Consider the following 14,586-nt stretch of genomic DNA (forward strand, 5'->3'; position numbering starts at 1 on the left):
TGAGCACAGCATATGTTTGTTAGTGATGTTCCTGATTGAAAAAAAGATCAGAGCCGTTCGTAAGAGCCGGTCAGTCAATTTTACCCAGAACTCCCCAGAATCAGCCCAAAGCTAAATTCACTGAACTTACATGTGATTCACAAACATTTAACATTTTTCCACAAACTTATTTGATTGATCTCCAGCAGCAGAATCTCTCCCTCCTCCTCCTCCTCGCCGTGTTGCGTCCTCTTCATGCCGCCGCGACGCGCTCGCTCATTTTCTTGAAGGAAATAGTTTTTTCCCCTTGTCACTCTACAACCTCCGGGGCATCACTCCGCGGCTAAACGCTTATTTATTCAGTCTAAATGTGTCAATAGAAGCTTCGCGTGGCGTCGAGGACACTGCGTTTGCCGGGCCGCGGGCTCTATCTTACACCGGCCCCGTCCTCCTCACTCGAATGAAGTGGCCATTACGGGAACAATTACATGCACTCGCAGTCTCGCACAAGCACAAAGTGATTGGAGCTATTTTGGATTGCTTTCACTCGAGGCGCGGAGAGCGGGGACGAGTTGTTCTTAAGAATACAAAAGGTTTGAAACGGTTCGCTAGAACGGAGGCAAGAGTTTCAAATGTATTCATGGTTTTGTAGGAGTACTGTTGGTTTGCTGTTGAGGAAACTATTTACACAAGCTTTTAACGTTAATTTGGAAATTAGCATTTATAATTTGGTAGTTATTGTTAGCCATTGTGTTCCAGTTGTGTTTGGAAGGCACTAAATCAATGGGCTGTGTCCTCAAATTTAAGCCTTATTTAAAGGAACAGGCCACCGTTTTTCCATACTCAGATATGTTACCTGAGCTTAGACGAGTTGATATGAACCCGTCTGGTCTTTGTGCCCGTGGAAGAGCGTGGTCGCTTCTAACGACACCCTGTTTGGGGCCATAGGAATACATTGGGAGAGGCCAAATGCTAACAACATCTCTGGTCGTTTTGCGTGACTGAGCACACGTACAAAGACCAGACAGGTACGCATCAACTCGTCTAAGCTCAGGTAAGAACATATCTCTGTATGGAAAAACGGTGGCCTGTTCCTTTAAAAAGGAGCTAGCTGATGTTTTGATACTTAGTAGTCTTAAAGGGACTATACGGAGTTTAAACATTTTAAAATTATGTATTTTCCTCCCCCTATTTGCTCCAACAATGTCCTAATATGTAGAATGAGCCCAGACCTGTTCACCACAACTGCCTCTAAAATCCTGCACTGTCACTCAAAAAGGTGTTTATTCGAGTCTGAAAGGCCATCATGCACGAGCTTAATATAGAGTGCATTTTAGTGGCATGTTACAAATCCGCGTCTATGATTGAATGGATTGGGATTGGAGCAGAGTCCCAGACGCCCCTGGACAAGCTCAGGGCCCGATCTTCTGCCTGGCACAACATCAACACGCAAACAAATGTTGCGCCAGTGCTTGCGGCCAGTAGCCTGAGGGCGTTGCTTTGCTCTGGCGCTAATATTGAACAGCGCAGGGCTGTCCACACCGCAGAAACCTGATCTAAACACCTGCACGTGCCACACCCACAGCCACCTCCAGTCTGTTGAAAATATTCAAGGAGGAAAGAGCTCAGGGAGGGACAACTGTTGTACTTAAATTGCTTGTCAGGTCTGGAGCGCCCCCTGTCAGCAAACTAATACAATGCTCTTCCTTAATAGTATAACTTGTAGAGGCAACACTTGGGAAATAGCCAGTTGGATGCTTACATTGTCAAATATTCGTTTTTTTTTCACAATTCTTGTATCTATTTTGAACTGCTCTGACCTTTGGAAAATAAAGTTATTGAATATGCAGAACGTCCCATTTAAGATCAAGTGCTTTTTCTCCGTTTACAAACCCACCTGTTGGCTCTATTTTTAACCGAGCATTCATCTCGCCACGCTCCTGCCAGACCCCAGCGGAGTGTCTCTCCGTCAATCACCCCTCGCTCTTTCCCTTATCTCACCCATCACGCTTTGCTCCCTCTTTCTCTTTGTAGGGGCGCACTCTTTCATCGGGACCGTCCTGATTGGCTCCCCGCGCTCCGCCAGCCTGTCACACCAGTCTTTACTTTCTCTTTTTTTTTCCTTTTCTTTTTTTTTTTTGCTGTCACCGCGCCGCTCTCCTCTCCTCTTTCTTCAGCCCCATCTGTCGCTCTACCTTATGGCAAACTCCAATGTCTCTATATTAAGCTTCCACCAAGACGAGACCGGGTTTGTGGGGGGGGGGAAAGAAGCAAAGTAGAACAATGCAGAGCTGAGCCGCCAAGTTCAAGGCCGGAGTGCGGTTTTTGAGAAGCAGGAATGGCATTAAATTTGCCGCATTCTATATTCTACACTAAAACTACGTAATAAGTGGGAGGAAATTTAGCAGCAGCTTAATTGGACAGCCCTTTTTTTCCAATGACAGTTTTTGCAGGTGGATTCTCAAAGGAATTCTGCGCTGATGTGTTTTCTCGCTACTTTTTCCCTGACCAATTTCGGAAAAAACTTTTGCTTTCATGAACTTTGTAGAAAAAAGTTAAAGTTGCCAGTTTATCCGAAATTGCCATTGGCTCCCATTGGAATACACGACAAACTTTGATGAATTTATAGCCGATTGGATCCTGCACCTGGTTTTAGCCAATCACAGCCAAGGTCTCGAAACTCAAGTCGCTGTGTGGAAAAAGAGGGGGAGAGAGAGACTGAGGCTGTTTCAGGACAGCAGGGGTGAGAAACCTGGAAAATAACAGGGGAAAAAAAAGTATAATCTCAGTAAAAGTAACAGAAATTAGACAGAAGCCGAGTCTGCAGGACATTCTGAAGCGGTCCAAGAATGCAGCTGTAGTCAAAACGATTAGTTGTAGGTTTTCTGCTGGGAGGGTTCGTCAGCAGTGAAAAGTAACTAAATACATTGTCCATAGAAATATGGTGCATAATGTTAAACATGTGACATGTACCATTTTCACCCTTAATACATTTCTTTTCTGAAAATCTGCCTCTACTCTCCCACGCTTATATATCGCTATTTGTCAGGTCAAACTGAGAAAAACAACTATTAGTGAAATGAAAAGTTAAATCAAAAGTCATTGCACTTGCACCAAACTTATTGTTGGAAAACCTACTAATTATTTTATGACCTTTTGCTCTTGAAATAAAGTTGTTGTTTTTTTTCCATTGTTGTGTTTTTAGTCCGGGGTTCTTGGTTAGATAAAGCATTGTTTAAACATGAGGAGGCAGAGAAATGGAATATTGTTATGCTGCGCTGCCACTGACTATAGCTCCAATATTTGTCCAAATCAATAGTTAATTTTCTAAATGCGCTGACATCGACAACCTGGGCATATTTCTAAAAACAAAACATTCAAGAGCAGATGCGCCGACTCCATACGCATTTTTGTCTTGCAATTTTGGCCTCCGGGAATTTCAGTGGAAGCAGATAAGTATTAGTTGGAAAGGAGCCTTCAAACTTCTACATACTGTAAAAGAAACAGCCCCTGTCCTCCTCAGCAGGCCTTTGGCGTGACTCACCGCGTCTTCATGGCTTCTCCATATGCCGTGCGATTGAGCCGTCTGCTGAGAGGCGGAGGAGTGAGCCGCATGTGACAGGTCTGTTTACCTCCTCACCCCCCGTCGGGACGCTTGACTCGACGGCCCGAGCAGGAGGGGACTTCAACACCCGGCGCCTGTATGAGTCACTGTAGAGAGGGAGAGGGAGGGAAAGAGGCCGTTTCAGGACAGCAGGGGTCAAAAACCTGGAAAATAATCCAAAAAATGTACAATCTTGATAAATTTAAGGGAAATTAGACAGAAACCAAGTCGGCAAGAAATTGTGAAGCTGGCCAAGAAAGTGGTTGTAGTTAAAGAAAAGGTTTACTGTAAATGTAAAACAAGAAATGTGCACAAAGGCAAAGCCAAAACCTGTTGTGTTTCCTGAGTGGATTTCACAATCACATTATTCATTTCATATGTAAAGAATCGACATATTGTTTCTCTCAGTTTGTTAATGGAAAAAGATGATAGTTATGGAGCGACGCAGCAGTGAAGAGAATTGGATGCTGGGATATCAATGTGAAACCTTGTAGAATATCGACATGAATATAACAAAATAATATACTTTTGTTTTTTATGCATAAAATGTCCAAAACTGCCTATATTTTAAGCCACAAAATCGACTGGACTGAGTCTGGTTAAAATTATCAGGGGTTTTTTGTAGGGGGTTTTCGGAGTTTGTTTAGTTTTGTAAAGGCTTTTTATTATTTTTCCAAATGTCTGGTCTATAATCCTGTAAAAACATGAATACTTTTTGTTTTATTATTTTAGGTGATTCAATCATAGTTTCGGTCCCAGCTTTGATTAGTTGCCACATTTTGAGGCATGTCCATATTGACGGAGATTTAGGGAAACTTTTGAACAAACATGTAGCTAATCAATATTCATCACAGTGTTTCTCTGTTCCCCTGAGGCCTAGGGAGTTGTAAAGCCCTGACTTCAGTCTGTCCAATGCAAATCGATCACTTTTGGTCCCGAAGATACTGGCTTTTTCCGGAACTAGATCGGCCGGTAGCCGATATTGTAAAAATACCCCAAAATCTTCCCGATATATCGTCGACCTCTTGACTTGACCCTCCCTTTTGTCCAGTTCCTCTTAAATGTGCTGGTTATTTGGCGGCGGCGTGACCCGGAAACTGCGTGGCGTGGCCTCGGCTGGCGGTCTGGGTAATTACTCCCAATTACAGCGAAAAGAGAAACGCCACGGATTAACCGCACACGCATTAACCCCCCGCGTAACACTTCGCCGCCTCCCCACACACTCTCGCCGCGCACACAATTATGATTTACGCCTTTTTAATGTGGTCATAAGTCGAGGCGCTCGTTTGAATAAATGACTCCAAATGAAAGATTTTTTAATTGGAATCTCTATTCGAGGCATTACGGCGTCAGAGGAGCGCCGGCGACCCGCTGTTCAGAAATGATGGAGTGAAACACGGCCGCGGGATAATAAGTTGTCTCAAAGTGCACTCAACACAAAGTTTCTTATCGGCGCATCAGCCCAGAGCCTCCTGGAAGAGTAAATACATCCATCACCGCAGACTGACGAAGCTCATTTATTTCTAATTCCCTTTTATCTCCCAGCCTGCTTGTAATAACGCTGTCAAATTAGAGCTGTGGAGGCGGCGGCAAAACGACTACCCGAGCGCGCAGCCTGTTGTTAAGATTCTATTATAACTGACAGAAATGTGTTTTGATTGGTGCGTGAGTAATGTGGTTCCATGTTTGCCTCATATTAGGGTTCACTGCTAACGTTTCCTACAAAGGCCAGATGTAAGTTTACTCTTCTCATTGGCCAGATCGCCTTGTGAACCCGATCACAAAGACGGAACGAGTGTTTTCTGTCTCGATTTTCCTTTTCTAACAGTGTCTGACCGGTGCTGCTTGAGATGATGAAGGGGAAATTCTTGAATTCATTAATCCAGTTCATCTTCTGCAGTTTATCGTTAGATTAGTTTTTGTTCATTATGAAAATGGCTTGAATGTGAAAAAAATCCACACACACACACAACAATGTAACTCGGCTCCACGAGGGAATCTCTACAGATTTAAAGGAGCTCATGGGAAATGTAATAATATCATTCCATGACCGAGGAGCAGAAAGCTGTTCTGCCCAGGTCAGTGTGCATCCTAGGAACAGAGAGAAGTCTCTGTGCAGGAGCAGGAGTTGTACCCACTGCTGGCAGGGCACAGTTTACCCAGGATGGCCTGATAAATTAACCAGTGCTTCGGTCTCTTGATGTTGAGCGAAGGCCATGAGAGCAGAGAGTACAACTCACAGTGAAGGGTCCTGTATGCCGAGTTAGCGACGAAGCCCAGTGCACTATGATAAACTGAAGAGGCTGCGTTCACCAGTTACCAGCTTCCCAAATCCGAGTCGATACCAATGGGAAAGATTCCATGTCTATAGTCATAATCACGTCAAAGCAAACTTTGCCTTACAATGTTTGTGTGAGAAGCACTTTTTAAAATAAAGCGTACCCTCACACTCGGTCCTCTAGCACCACGTAGCCGTAAAATGGGATGTCTTCTCAATTTCACCATTCAAAATTGCTAAATTCTACTTGTGTGTGCTCCACAATAACCTGACAATCTGACAACCACGTCCCAGTCAGACCGGTTCAGATCAGTTCTCCTGTTCCAACAGGATAAAGCAGCTCAGTATATGACATTAATGCATATGGCTTTAAGAAATATGAAACCATTTTTACGTGAAAATAATGGCAGCTAATAAGTGCTGACCTTAAACCGAGCAGAAGATCGGGAGATGACTCTGGAGATGATTCCCTGGTGGTCACACTGTGCTCCTGACAGGTCGCCAAAGTGGCATAGAGGGAGGGGTCAAATACAGACAATAAGTTCATCTTAGCCTATATTCTCTGCTGAGGACTCTCACTTTACTTAAATCGTTACATCTAGTGCTGCAGCCTCGTATTTTCAGTCTTAATGAACCGCTCAGTCACATTTCAAAAACAAATTCTAAAACCAATCTTAAGCTACTACTTTTATTGTTTCCTACATTTCTCAGCCTTGTTAACGATCTATCTCGAGTGACGCCCAAACCGACTTGATCACACGCTGCAAACTCCTTCAAACCCGTCTGTCGTCACACACGCACCTCTGCTTTGCTTCGCCGTGCTTTACCCTCCCTGCTCTTCCTAATCACCTCGACGTGCGCACATACTGTCCTCCCAGCTGCAGACGGGCCCCTGACACCACAGATGGCGGCAGGCGTCCGCAAATTCGCTCTGATTAGGCGAGGTGGCAGCGTTCCGTCCTCGCCGCCTTTCACGCCATCAGGCAGAGTGTGCGCCGGGGTCACGCCATCCAAGGACATCTGCACGCTAGATTTACCGCAGCGTAATAACCCGGTGTTTTGACTTGGCTGTCTCCCTGGCTTCATTTACACCGAATTTGACAAGCTGATTGGGGCGCATGCTGGCCTAGGCGCCTCGCTCTCTGATCACATAGACGTGGTTATTTTTGGCATCGTAACCAGGTGCTCTCGCTGCGATCATGCTGGCGTTGGAAGGAGGGGGGGAATTGTGAAAATGACATCTGCCTCTCGCTGCTGTGCCCCTATCAATATTTAAAGCCCTCACTTATTTTCAGAGTGGATTTGTGTCTGACTGGGAAACTCTGGGCGTCTGCCACTCGAGAGACCAAAGGCTCGGCCTGAAAGAAAGCCCTATTGATCCGGGAACAGTGAGGGTGCGGAAGCTGGGAGCGTAGTTCAAACTCTCTCCCGTGCCGTAAACACAACGTGTCTCTCCCAGCTGCTGCCTGACCTATATTAGCTTTAGAAAATGGCCGTTTTTCTCTCTGGCTCCGAACTAGAAATCCTATAAACTGAAGCGCTCCTTTTCTTGTGTGTTGCAGGTGTACGGCGCCCTCCAGAGGTGGAGAAGACCAACCACAGCGTGCACTACACGCTGCTGATCGCCTGTGTGCTGGTGGCCTTCGTCCTGGGAGCGTTCCTCTCTGGGTTCCTGGTCTCCTGTTACTGTAACCACACGGGGCACAAGACCAAGAAGCTGGCCAAAGATCCCGAAGCCACCATCCCACACGCCCTGTCTCTGCGCAGCCTGGCCAAGCTCAACGGACTCTTGGACACTCAGGGCAAAGATGACAGGATCGAGGTGTCGTCGCCAAAGATTTACAACTCCCTCTTTGGCAGCAGCAAAGAGCACCATGTCCCCCGCAGAAACGGCCATCATCCGCTGACCATGGGGGACCTGATGCACTCACACCACCACCACCTGCACCACTCATCGGAGCTGTCCGGCCTCCCCACCCCTGACTCCACCCCTGAGCTGCCCATCAAGAGCATGAAGGCCTTCAAGAACCAGTGGGAGAAGAACCAGAACTGTAACAATGCCAAGGACAAGTGCAGCAGCTCCAGGCCCAGCTCCGCCCTGCTGCCCCAGCAGGTCTTCTCCTACTCCCACGGCCTGTCCAACGGCCTACACCCCGAGGAGCGCAAGATCCACAACGTGGAGCGGGTGCTGTCGCAGCCCTACTCCGGGTACCCTCAGAAGGTCATGGAGGTCACCTCTCTGGATGAGCTACTTAAGCACATCCATGAGAGTGGCAGCAGCAGCAAGCCCACCCAGCTCATGAGCCCCTCAGGCCTGATGGCCAGTGGGGGGGCAGGGCAGCTGGTCTTCTCCAACCGCATCCAGCCCCACATCCCTGAGACCGAGTCTGCTCCGTACTACAGCTCCTCCACGCTGCCGCGGGACAGCCTGACCAGGCGCATGGACGTACCCCCGGACATCCCCCCACATCACCAGTCCACGCTGGAGCGGAGGCACTCCTCACAGAGGCACTCGCTGCTCACTGCAGCCAACAAGATGGTCGCCAACGGAGGGGGGGTGATCCCACGCCAGCCCAGTTTTAGTCAGAGGAACGGGGGACCCCCGCCTCATTTGGCCAGAATGAACTCCACAGGCAGTGGCTGCGAGGTCCACTACCCTCTGATTCCAAATGGCTACCTGTCCCGCCAGCACAGCTACGCAGGTGAGCAGCAGGACATGCCCCACAGAGGGGCCATAGTGCGCCGGGCCTCCTCCCTCAAACCAGACACCCCCCCTAAACCCCTGTTTATCCCAGCCTCGTCACCGGTCAACCAGCCGGGAAAGTTCAACTACTAAAACCAGCCACTGAGACTCACCTGAACATGAGCTGATCTGAGGCAGGACCCCTCCGGCGCCCTCTGGTGGTCACGTGACTACAGCCTCAGTGGAACAGTGCTCCTTCTGTTTGTCCAGCGGATATCTTTGTACCATATTGGTATTGCTGAGCTACTTGCTTTACAGACTGTGGACTCGGATGGCGTGTGCCACCTCATTTGAAACTGCCATTGTTCTGTGTGGATTTACTAAACCTGAGTTTGGAGACGTGTTGAAGAACTTTGTGTTGAAGACTTCAGAGCCAGGATCCTGCGGCGCTTGGATACATGCTTTTGCTTAACCTTTTCTGATGTAGTGTTGGACAGGCCCCGCCCACCCTCTGATTGTTCTATTATGCATGTGTGTGTATATATATGTGTGTTTATAGCCACACCGTATATGTATACATATACAGAGCAGTATATGTAAGTCGTGAAGTTCCCTCAAAGTAGTTATGCCTTATTAATAATCTTTTTACCTTTGGGCATATCCAACTAATCCCCGAGAACAAAACGAAGGTAGGGCCTCTCTCCATTTGCCAAATTCTGGTGAGTCACACACAGCTGACCGTGTGCAGATAGCAGCGGCAGGCCTCTCTTCTCTCTGCTGTTGTTGCTGGGGTCAGGTCAGGCCGAAAGGTCAGGAAACGTGTGCGTCAGATGGTGCTCCATTATTGTGTGGGAATAAACATTACCGTGAGCTGTGAGAGGGAAGCGGCTCCGCTTTCGAATGCATCGCACAGAGTGGACTGCCGACATAGTTATTAATTTTGTGTGCTATCGGTTGTAAATAAAGGAATAACTACTAGCCAAATTTTACCTGTATGTGTAAATGTGTGCCTTATTTAAGACAGTGTGTGACATGAGGGAGGGGCGGTGCCGCGGGCTCAGACTGCTCTGCCCCTGTACATCATCCACAGCTGTGTCCGAATGTCCACGCTGTACAGTGCTGCACTATACAGCACACTAAAGGATACCTGCAATACAGACATGCCAAATGCAGGCTTCCATTCAGTATTTACAGATGAATATTTGTCAGATATGCAATACTGTACTTTGAAATGGCGCTACATATAAACGAGAAGCAGACGTTTCACTCCTCAACCCATAAATATAAGTTCCAAGTGCAAGATTAAATTAACCCCTGGTTCTCAATTGGTTTGGCGTCGAGGACCCACAATCAAGTCTTGGACTTACAATATACAATTGTTATTGAATAAGCAATAAGCCTCAAAGGCTGAACTTATGATCAAAACAAGCTGTCAATTTAACAGCTCTTCAATTGAACAGACCTAAGTAATGATTCTATAGTTTTTGTAATGCATTCATGCAAAATATCACTTCATCATTGTTATCGAGCAAGTCCCCAAAAATATTGAGATATTAATTTCAGTATTGCCCAGCCCTAGTCCCGACACAACAGTTGAGAACCAACTAGACGATATGCAAGAAGGTCCCAGGTTTGATCTCTGGGCCGAGTGGATCCTTTCTGTGTGGAGCTTGTTTGTTCTCCTCATGTCTGCGTCGCTTTCTCCCACATGGTCGGGATCAATCGGTGTTTGTACGACTACAGATGGAAATGAGTCCAATGTTTGTTTGTAACCTTGCACTGTCCCCGATCTAAATAAACACAAAGTTAAGCCAAAGTTAAGCCAAAGCTAAGCAGCTAACGTTGGTGTCTTTTCACCGCTTCTACAGCTTATTAACTTTAGTTTATCTTATTTAATTAGGACAATGTGCAGTTGCATTAAAAAGATGGCTGCACCAGATTTAGCACTATGCTAATTCCCATCTGTAGACCTACAAGTGCTTTATTCATAATCATGATGCAACTGTTTAAAAAAGTGACTATGTGTCCATCTCAATAACCTGTTGCTTTCGCTAATTTGACTCCACTCCCTTTTCAGACACCACTACAAACGGCGTGACCCCTGACCTCTGCATAACGCCCTGTGTAGGGATCGGTGTGTTGACATTCGGACACAGCCCGTGTATTTTTGTTTGCTTTTTGGTATGCGTCATCAAAAAGTGAAGAGTTTCATTCCACTCGCGCACTAGCCATGTCCAAACGTCCTATTTTCTGATGTGTCGGCGACTGTGAGTACTTTGTTACATATCGATATAAGATTTTTGCAGTATTTTACTACACTTAATGTATTATTTGTGGTTTTGGAATGAAACCCTTCGCCCCTTGGTTCTGTTCTACCTGCATCCCTCAAGTGTGAAAGCGTCGGGCTGTTTGGGAAATCTACACAATGCTAACACGCAAGGTTTCTGTGATTTTTAAAACTGGCTCTCGTTGGGTATTTTCTGGTTGACACCTGTTCTTTCTGGAACATTCTTGACGTCTGCTTCAGTTTGTTGCTTACTGGCAGTGAAAAGTGTGGACTGAGTTACTCGTGATGTTATCCCAGCAGCTCTTAGATATTTTTGAACTGGACAGAAATGTGTTGGGGGTGAAATGTTTGGAACATTGTCAGGAAAGTGCTCCAGGCCCTTAGCCAACCAGCAGCACGGTTGTTTTCTGGCTTTTACTTGCCAAACGTCATTTCTTTAGCCCCTAATAGTGGTCAAATCGGGTCAACTAGACCAGTGGTTCTAAACTGGTGGGTCGGGATCTCGTTCCCGACCCACCAGTAGACTTAGATAGACTTAATATTGACAGGCGTCATGTGCTCATTCCTCAAAATTGAGGAATTATTGACAATAATTGCTCCATTCGAGAGAGAGAATCCACGATGGCAGCCAAGTCTCCTCCTTCAGAGCATGTTGCAAAAAGGTGGGAAACTCCAACCCCGTGAGGCGGGCTGAGCAGCTTCAGCCTCCACAGTCCTCCAGGGCCTGTCAATCAAAGCTCAAAGCTAGATAAAACCAGCCATATGGCTAAAAATATGACACTTTTCTCATCATTGTCATGGGAATAAACTGTATTCTTGGAAACAGTAAGAGTCTTTGGAGCCAGGCTTTTAAGTTGTGTTTAAAACGTGTGAAGTCCCATTGGTATCCATATATTATTGAATCTTCAGAAGTACTTTCTTCGCTCATTGGCCCTGATGCCATACCAGTTGAGAACCACTGAACTCGACAATGCAGATTTGAGTTACTGTGTACAGGAATCTAATTGATCCTACATTATCAAGCTTATTTCACAGAGCGAGAAAAGCACTGTTTGACCATTGATACTGTGACTGTGTTTGGTTTGCAACTGCATCATTTTGAACATGCTAATTCCTTCTCAAATTCAAACTTTTGTGAGGGCACCGACCAACAGGTCATAGTAGAGTAAAGTATGAGAGGAAAAGGCATTACACGCTCATCACAGGGACTCCAATGACTCCATATTGTTGATGTGAAGCTGAGATTCAAGTCAAAAAGAATAACGATAGAAAACCACACTTTCTCGGTCCACTCTTTCCACCACCAGTGCTTCTCCGGTTCCTCTCAAGTTCAGCCATCACGGGAGCGTCACTTTTACCCCTGGGAGCCCCACTTAAACATGGATTTTATCTTTCATAACCTAAACATTTACCATGAACGTGGATGTTGACGGTGTTTGCTGTAGCTTGGCAAAAACTGTTCAGTGAAACTTCTAAGATGGCTGACTGCATAGATGTGTCCGCTCTATAAAAAATGACTTAAAGGCAAACATGTCATTTCTAGAACAGTGACTTCCAACTCCAAAATGAATTATTTTTTTGTGATTAAACACTTGTTACACATTATAATTATGTTTATGAAATGGAAACAGGACACATGCTTAAGTTATTTAATGGTAATCTGATGAATCGTTGCCATAACCTAAAATAAAGATGCAAATGATCAGGAAACAGGACAATTTTCTAGAAAGGGGTTAGAAATGGCATTGTCCCTTTCCATGTAAAGTAAAGTGTGATCAAAACGCTCTCAACGCTCGTCTTTTAAACCCAAAGAAACTTGATTAAACTGAAAAACAAGTCATACGTTTAGTTCTGAGATCTACCGTGCACATTTTTTGAGAATCGCTGTTCTAGAAAAGTGTGCGCGACCCTCCACAAACGCCATTTGCTTTGGTCACACGCGACTGGTTACCTCTAACAACCGCGCATTATTTACTGCAGCTGTTCATCGATTGAAAGTTCTACCCCCCCAAAGTACAGCTCCGGTAAATGAAGGAACATGCTTAATATGGCTGGCCGCGAGGTAATGTTTTAGGGCTAAAACTATTTGGAGATTAAAAAGCAGCGGCGCGGTAAATGGGAAAACTAATATCGTGACCATTATGTTGGGGAATTGTGGCAGCTAAATGTTTGTTTTTTTTATCCCGTTTGTTGTGCTGACGCCAGGAGCCAATAGGAGGAGAGGGACTCTTTGCTTTGCTTTTTGAGTTGGTGTAAATACATTCTCCCAGTGGCTCCCATTGGGTCAGTGTTACGTTCTTCGCAGGACAAAGCTCTTGGATTACTTAAAAACTTGGTCTCACAGAAAACCATTGTATGTCTCTTACACTAGGAATAAACTGAAACTATGATGCAACCTGCTTTCCTGTGTCATCATTTCTAAATATCTGGATGTTATTCACCGCATTAACAAATTGGTGTAACGTCGCTACAATCTATGGAGTATTGTAGACCAGGGGCTCCAAAACCTTTCAGGTCGCGACTGCCAAAATGTTTGTCTGACGTTTGTTTTTGTACGTTTTTTATACATTGGGAGTATCCATGCTGTGTGCGCTCGAATCATGTCGAACTGCTCAGCTTCCTGGAGACCAAGGCCGAAATATTCACCTGGATTTGGGGACCAATCACAGAACGAGGAGAGACGGCAAGACGATGACGCTATTCAACGTAGGCTTGTAGTTTTTTTACGGATCCAACATGAGCAGCAAATACGAAGCCATCGTTTGATCAAGCTGTAGACCGTGTTCTAAATAGCTTAGCTCTCTCGCCCTCTGGAGCGCGTTTGACAAAGCAGAGCGGCTTCCCATGGAAAGATCGAAACAGATTTTAACATTTCTCTTAGTTTATAAATGTTTAAAATGGGTCCAAGGAAGGCTGAGAAACATCCTGTTAAAGTCTTCAGTCCAGAACCAGGCTGTTTAAATGCACACGCCACAAAAAGCGATCGATAACACGCGCGTGTTTCAAAACGTGGCAACAATGTTGTCGTTGAAAATTGATTTGAAACTAATATATTTAGGCATTTGCCTCTTCCCATAATGTTAGTGTCTGGCCAGAGAGGATAGAGGGGGAGAGAGAAGTTAATCAAAAAAGGATTATAAAACACTAATGCCTCTGTAGCTGTTTTCACCTACAGAGAGCTTAGAGTTTCGTCTTTCAAAAGAGCCATAGCATGTGTCCATAGCTATAACATAGAATACACTGTGATATTTCATACTGTAATATGAAAAATGGTCTGGATTGTTTGCACTCAACAGTTAAATCCCAAAAACAGTGTGTTAAAATACAACCTTCACTAACTCTAACTGTAAGAACATGTGACACAGGGCTCATTAGAAATACTAAACATATGTCTGATAACAGTTTTACCGTCATGGCTTTCCTCTGGAGACGAAATCTGGCAATTACGGTACAAATCAGTTAACCTGGCTAACGCCAGACTGCTGTGTGCGCTCGAATCATGTCGAACTGCACAGCAGCCTGGGGACCATGGCCGAAATTTTTGCGTGGATTTGGGAACCAATCATAGAACAAGGAGGGACGGCAAGACGATGACGAGCTATTCGATATGCGGAAGCTTGTAGTTTATTTATGGATTTAAAAAAAAAAAGTTTATTTACGGATCAAACATGCAGAGCAGCAGAGGCAACGCTATTTTTCGGTTTAGGCCGTGTTCTAAATAGTTTAGCTCGAAAGTTTACAGCGGGTACGTCATA

The 14,586-nt window shown here is 45.4% G+C and overlaps 1 protein-coding gene across 2 annotated transcripts in view; it reads left to right on the top strand.

Annotated features, from left to right (window-relative positions):
• Positions 1–9,780, top strand: part of sema6cb (semaphorin 6Cb) — a 266,790-nt gene extending 257,010 nt beyond the window's left edge. For both annotated transcript variants that reach the window (XM_079561863.1, XM_079561864.1), the window contains one exon: positions 7,424–9,780. In XM_079561863.1, the coding sequence (XP_079417989.1) occupies positions 7,424–8,697 (1,274 nt within the window). In that variant the 3' untranslated portion in view covers positions 8,698–9,780. The remainder of the gene's footprint in view (positions 1–7,423) is intronic.
• The last annotated feature ends 4,806 nt before the right edge of the window (positions 9,781–14,586 follow it).

This window comes from Gobius niger (assembly GCF_951799975.1).
Source record: "Gobius niger genome assembly, chromosome: 8".
NCBI lineage: Eukaryota > Metazoa > Chordata > Actinopteri > Gobiiformes > Gobiidae > Gobius > Gobius niger.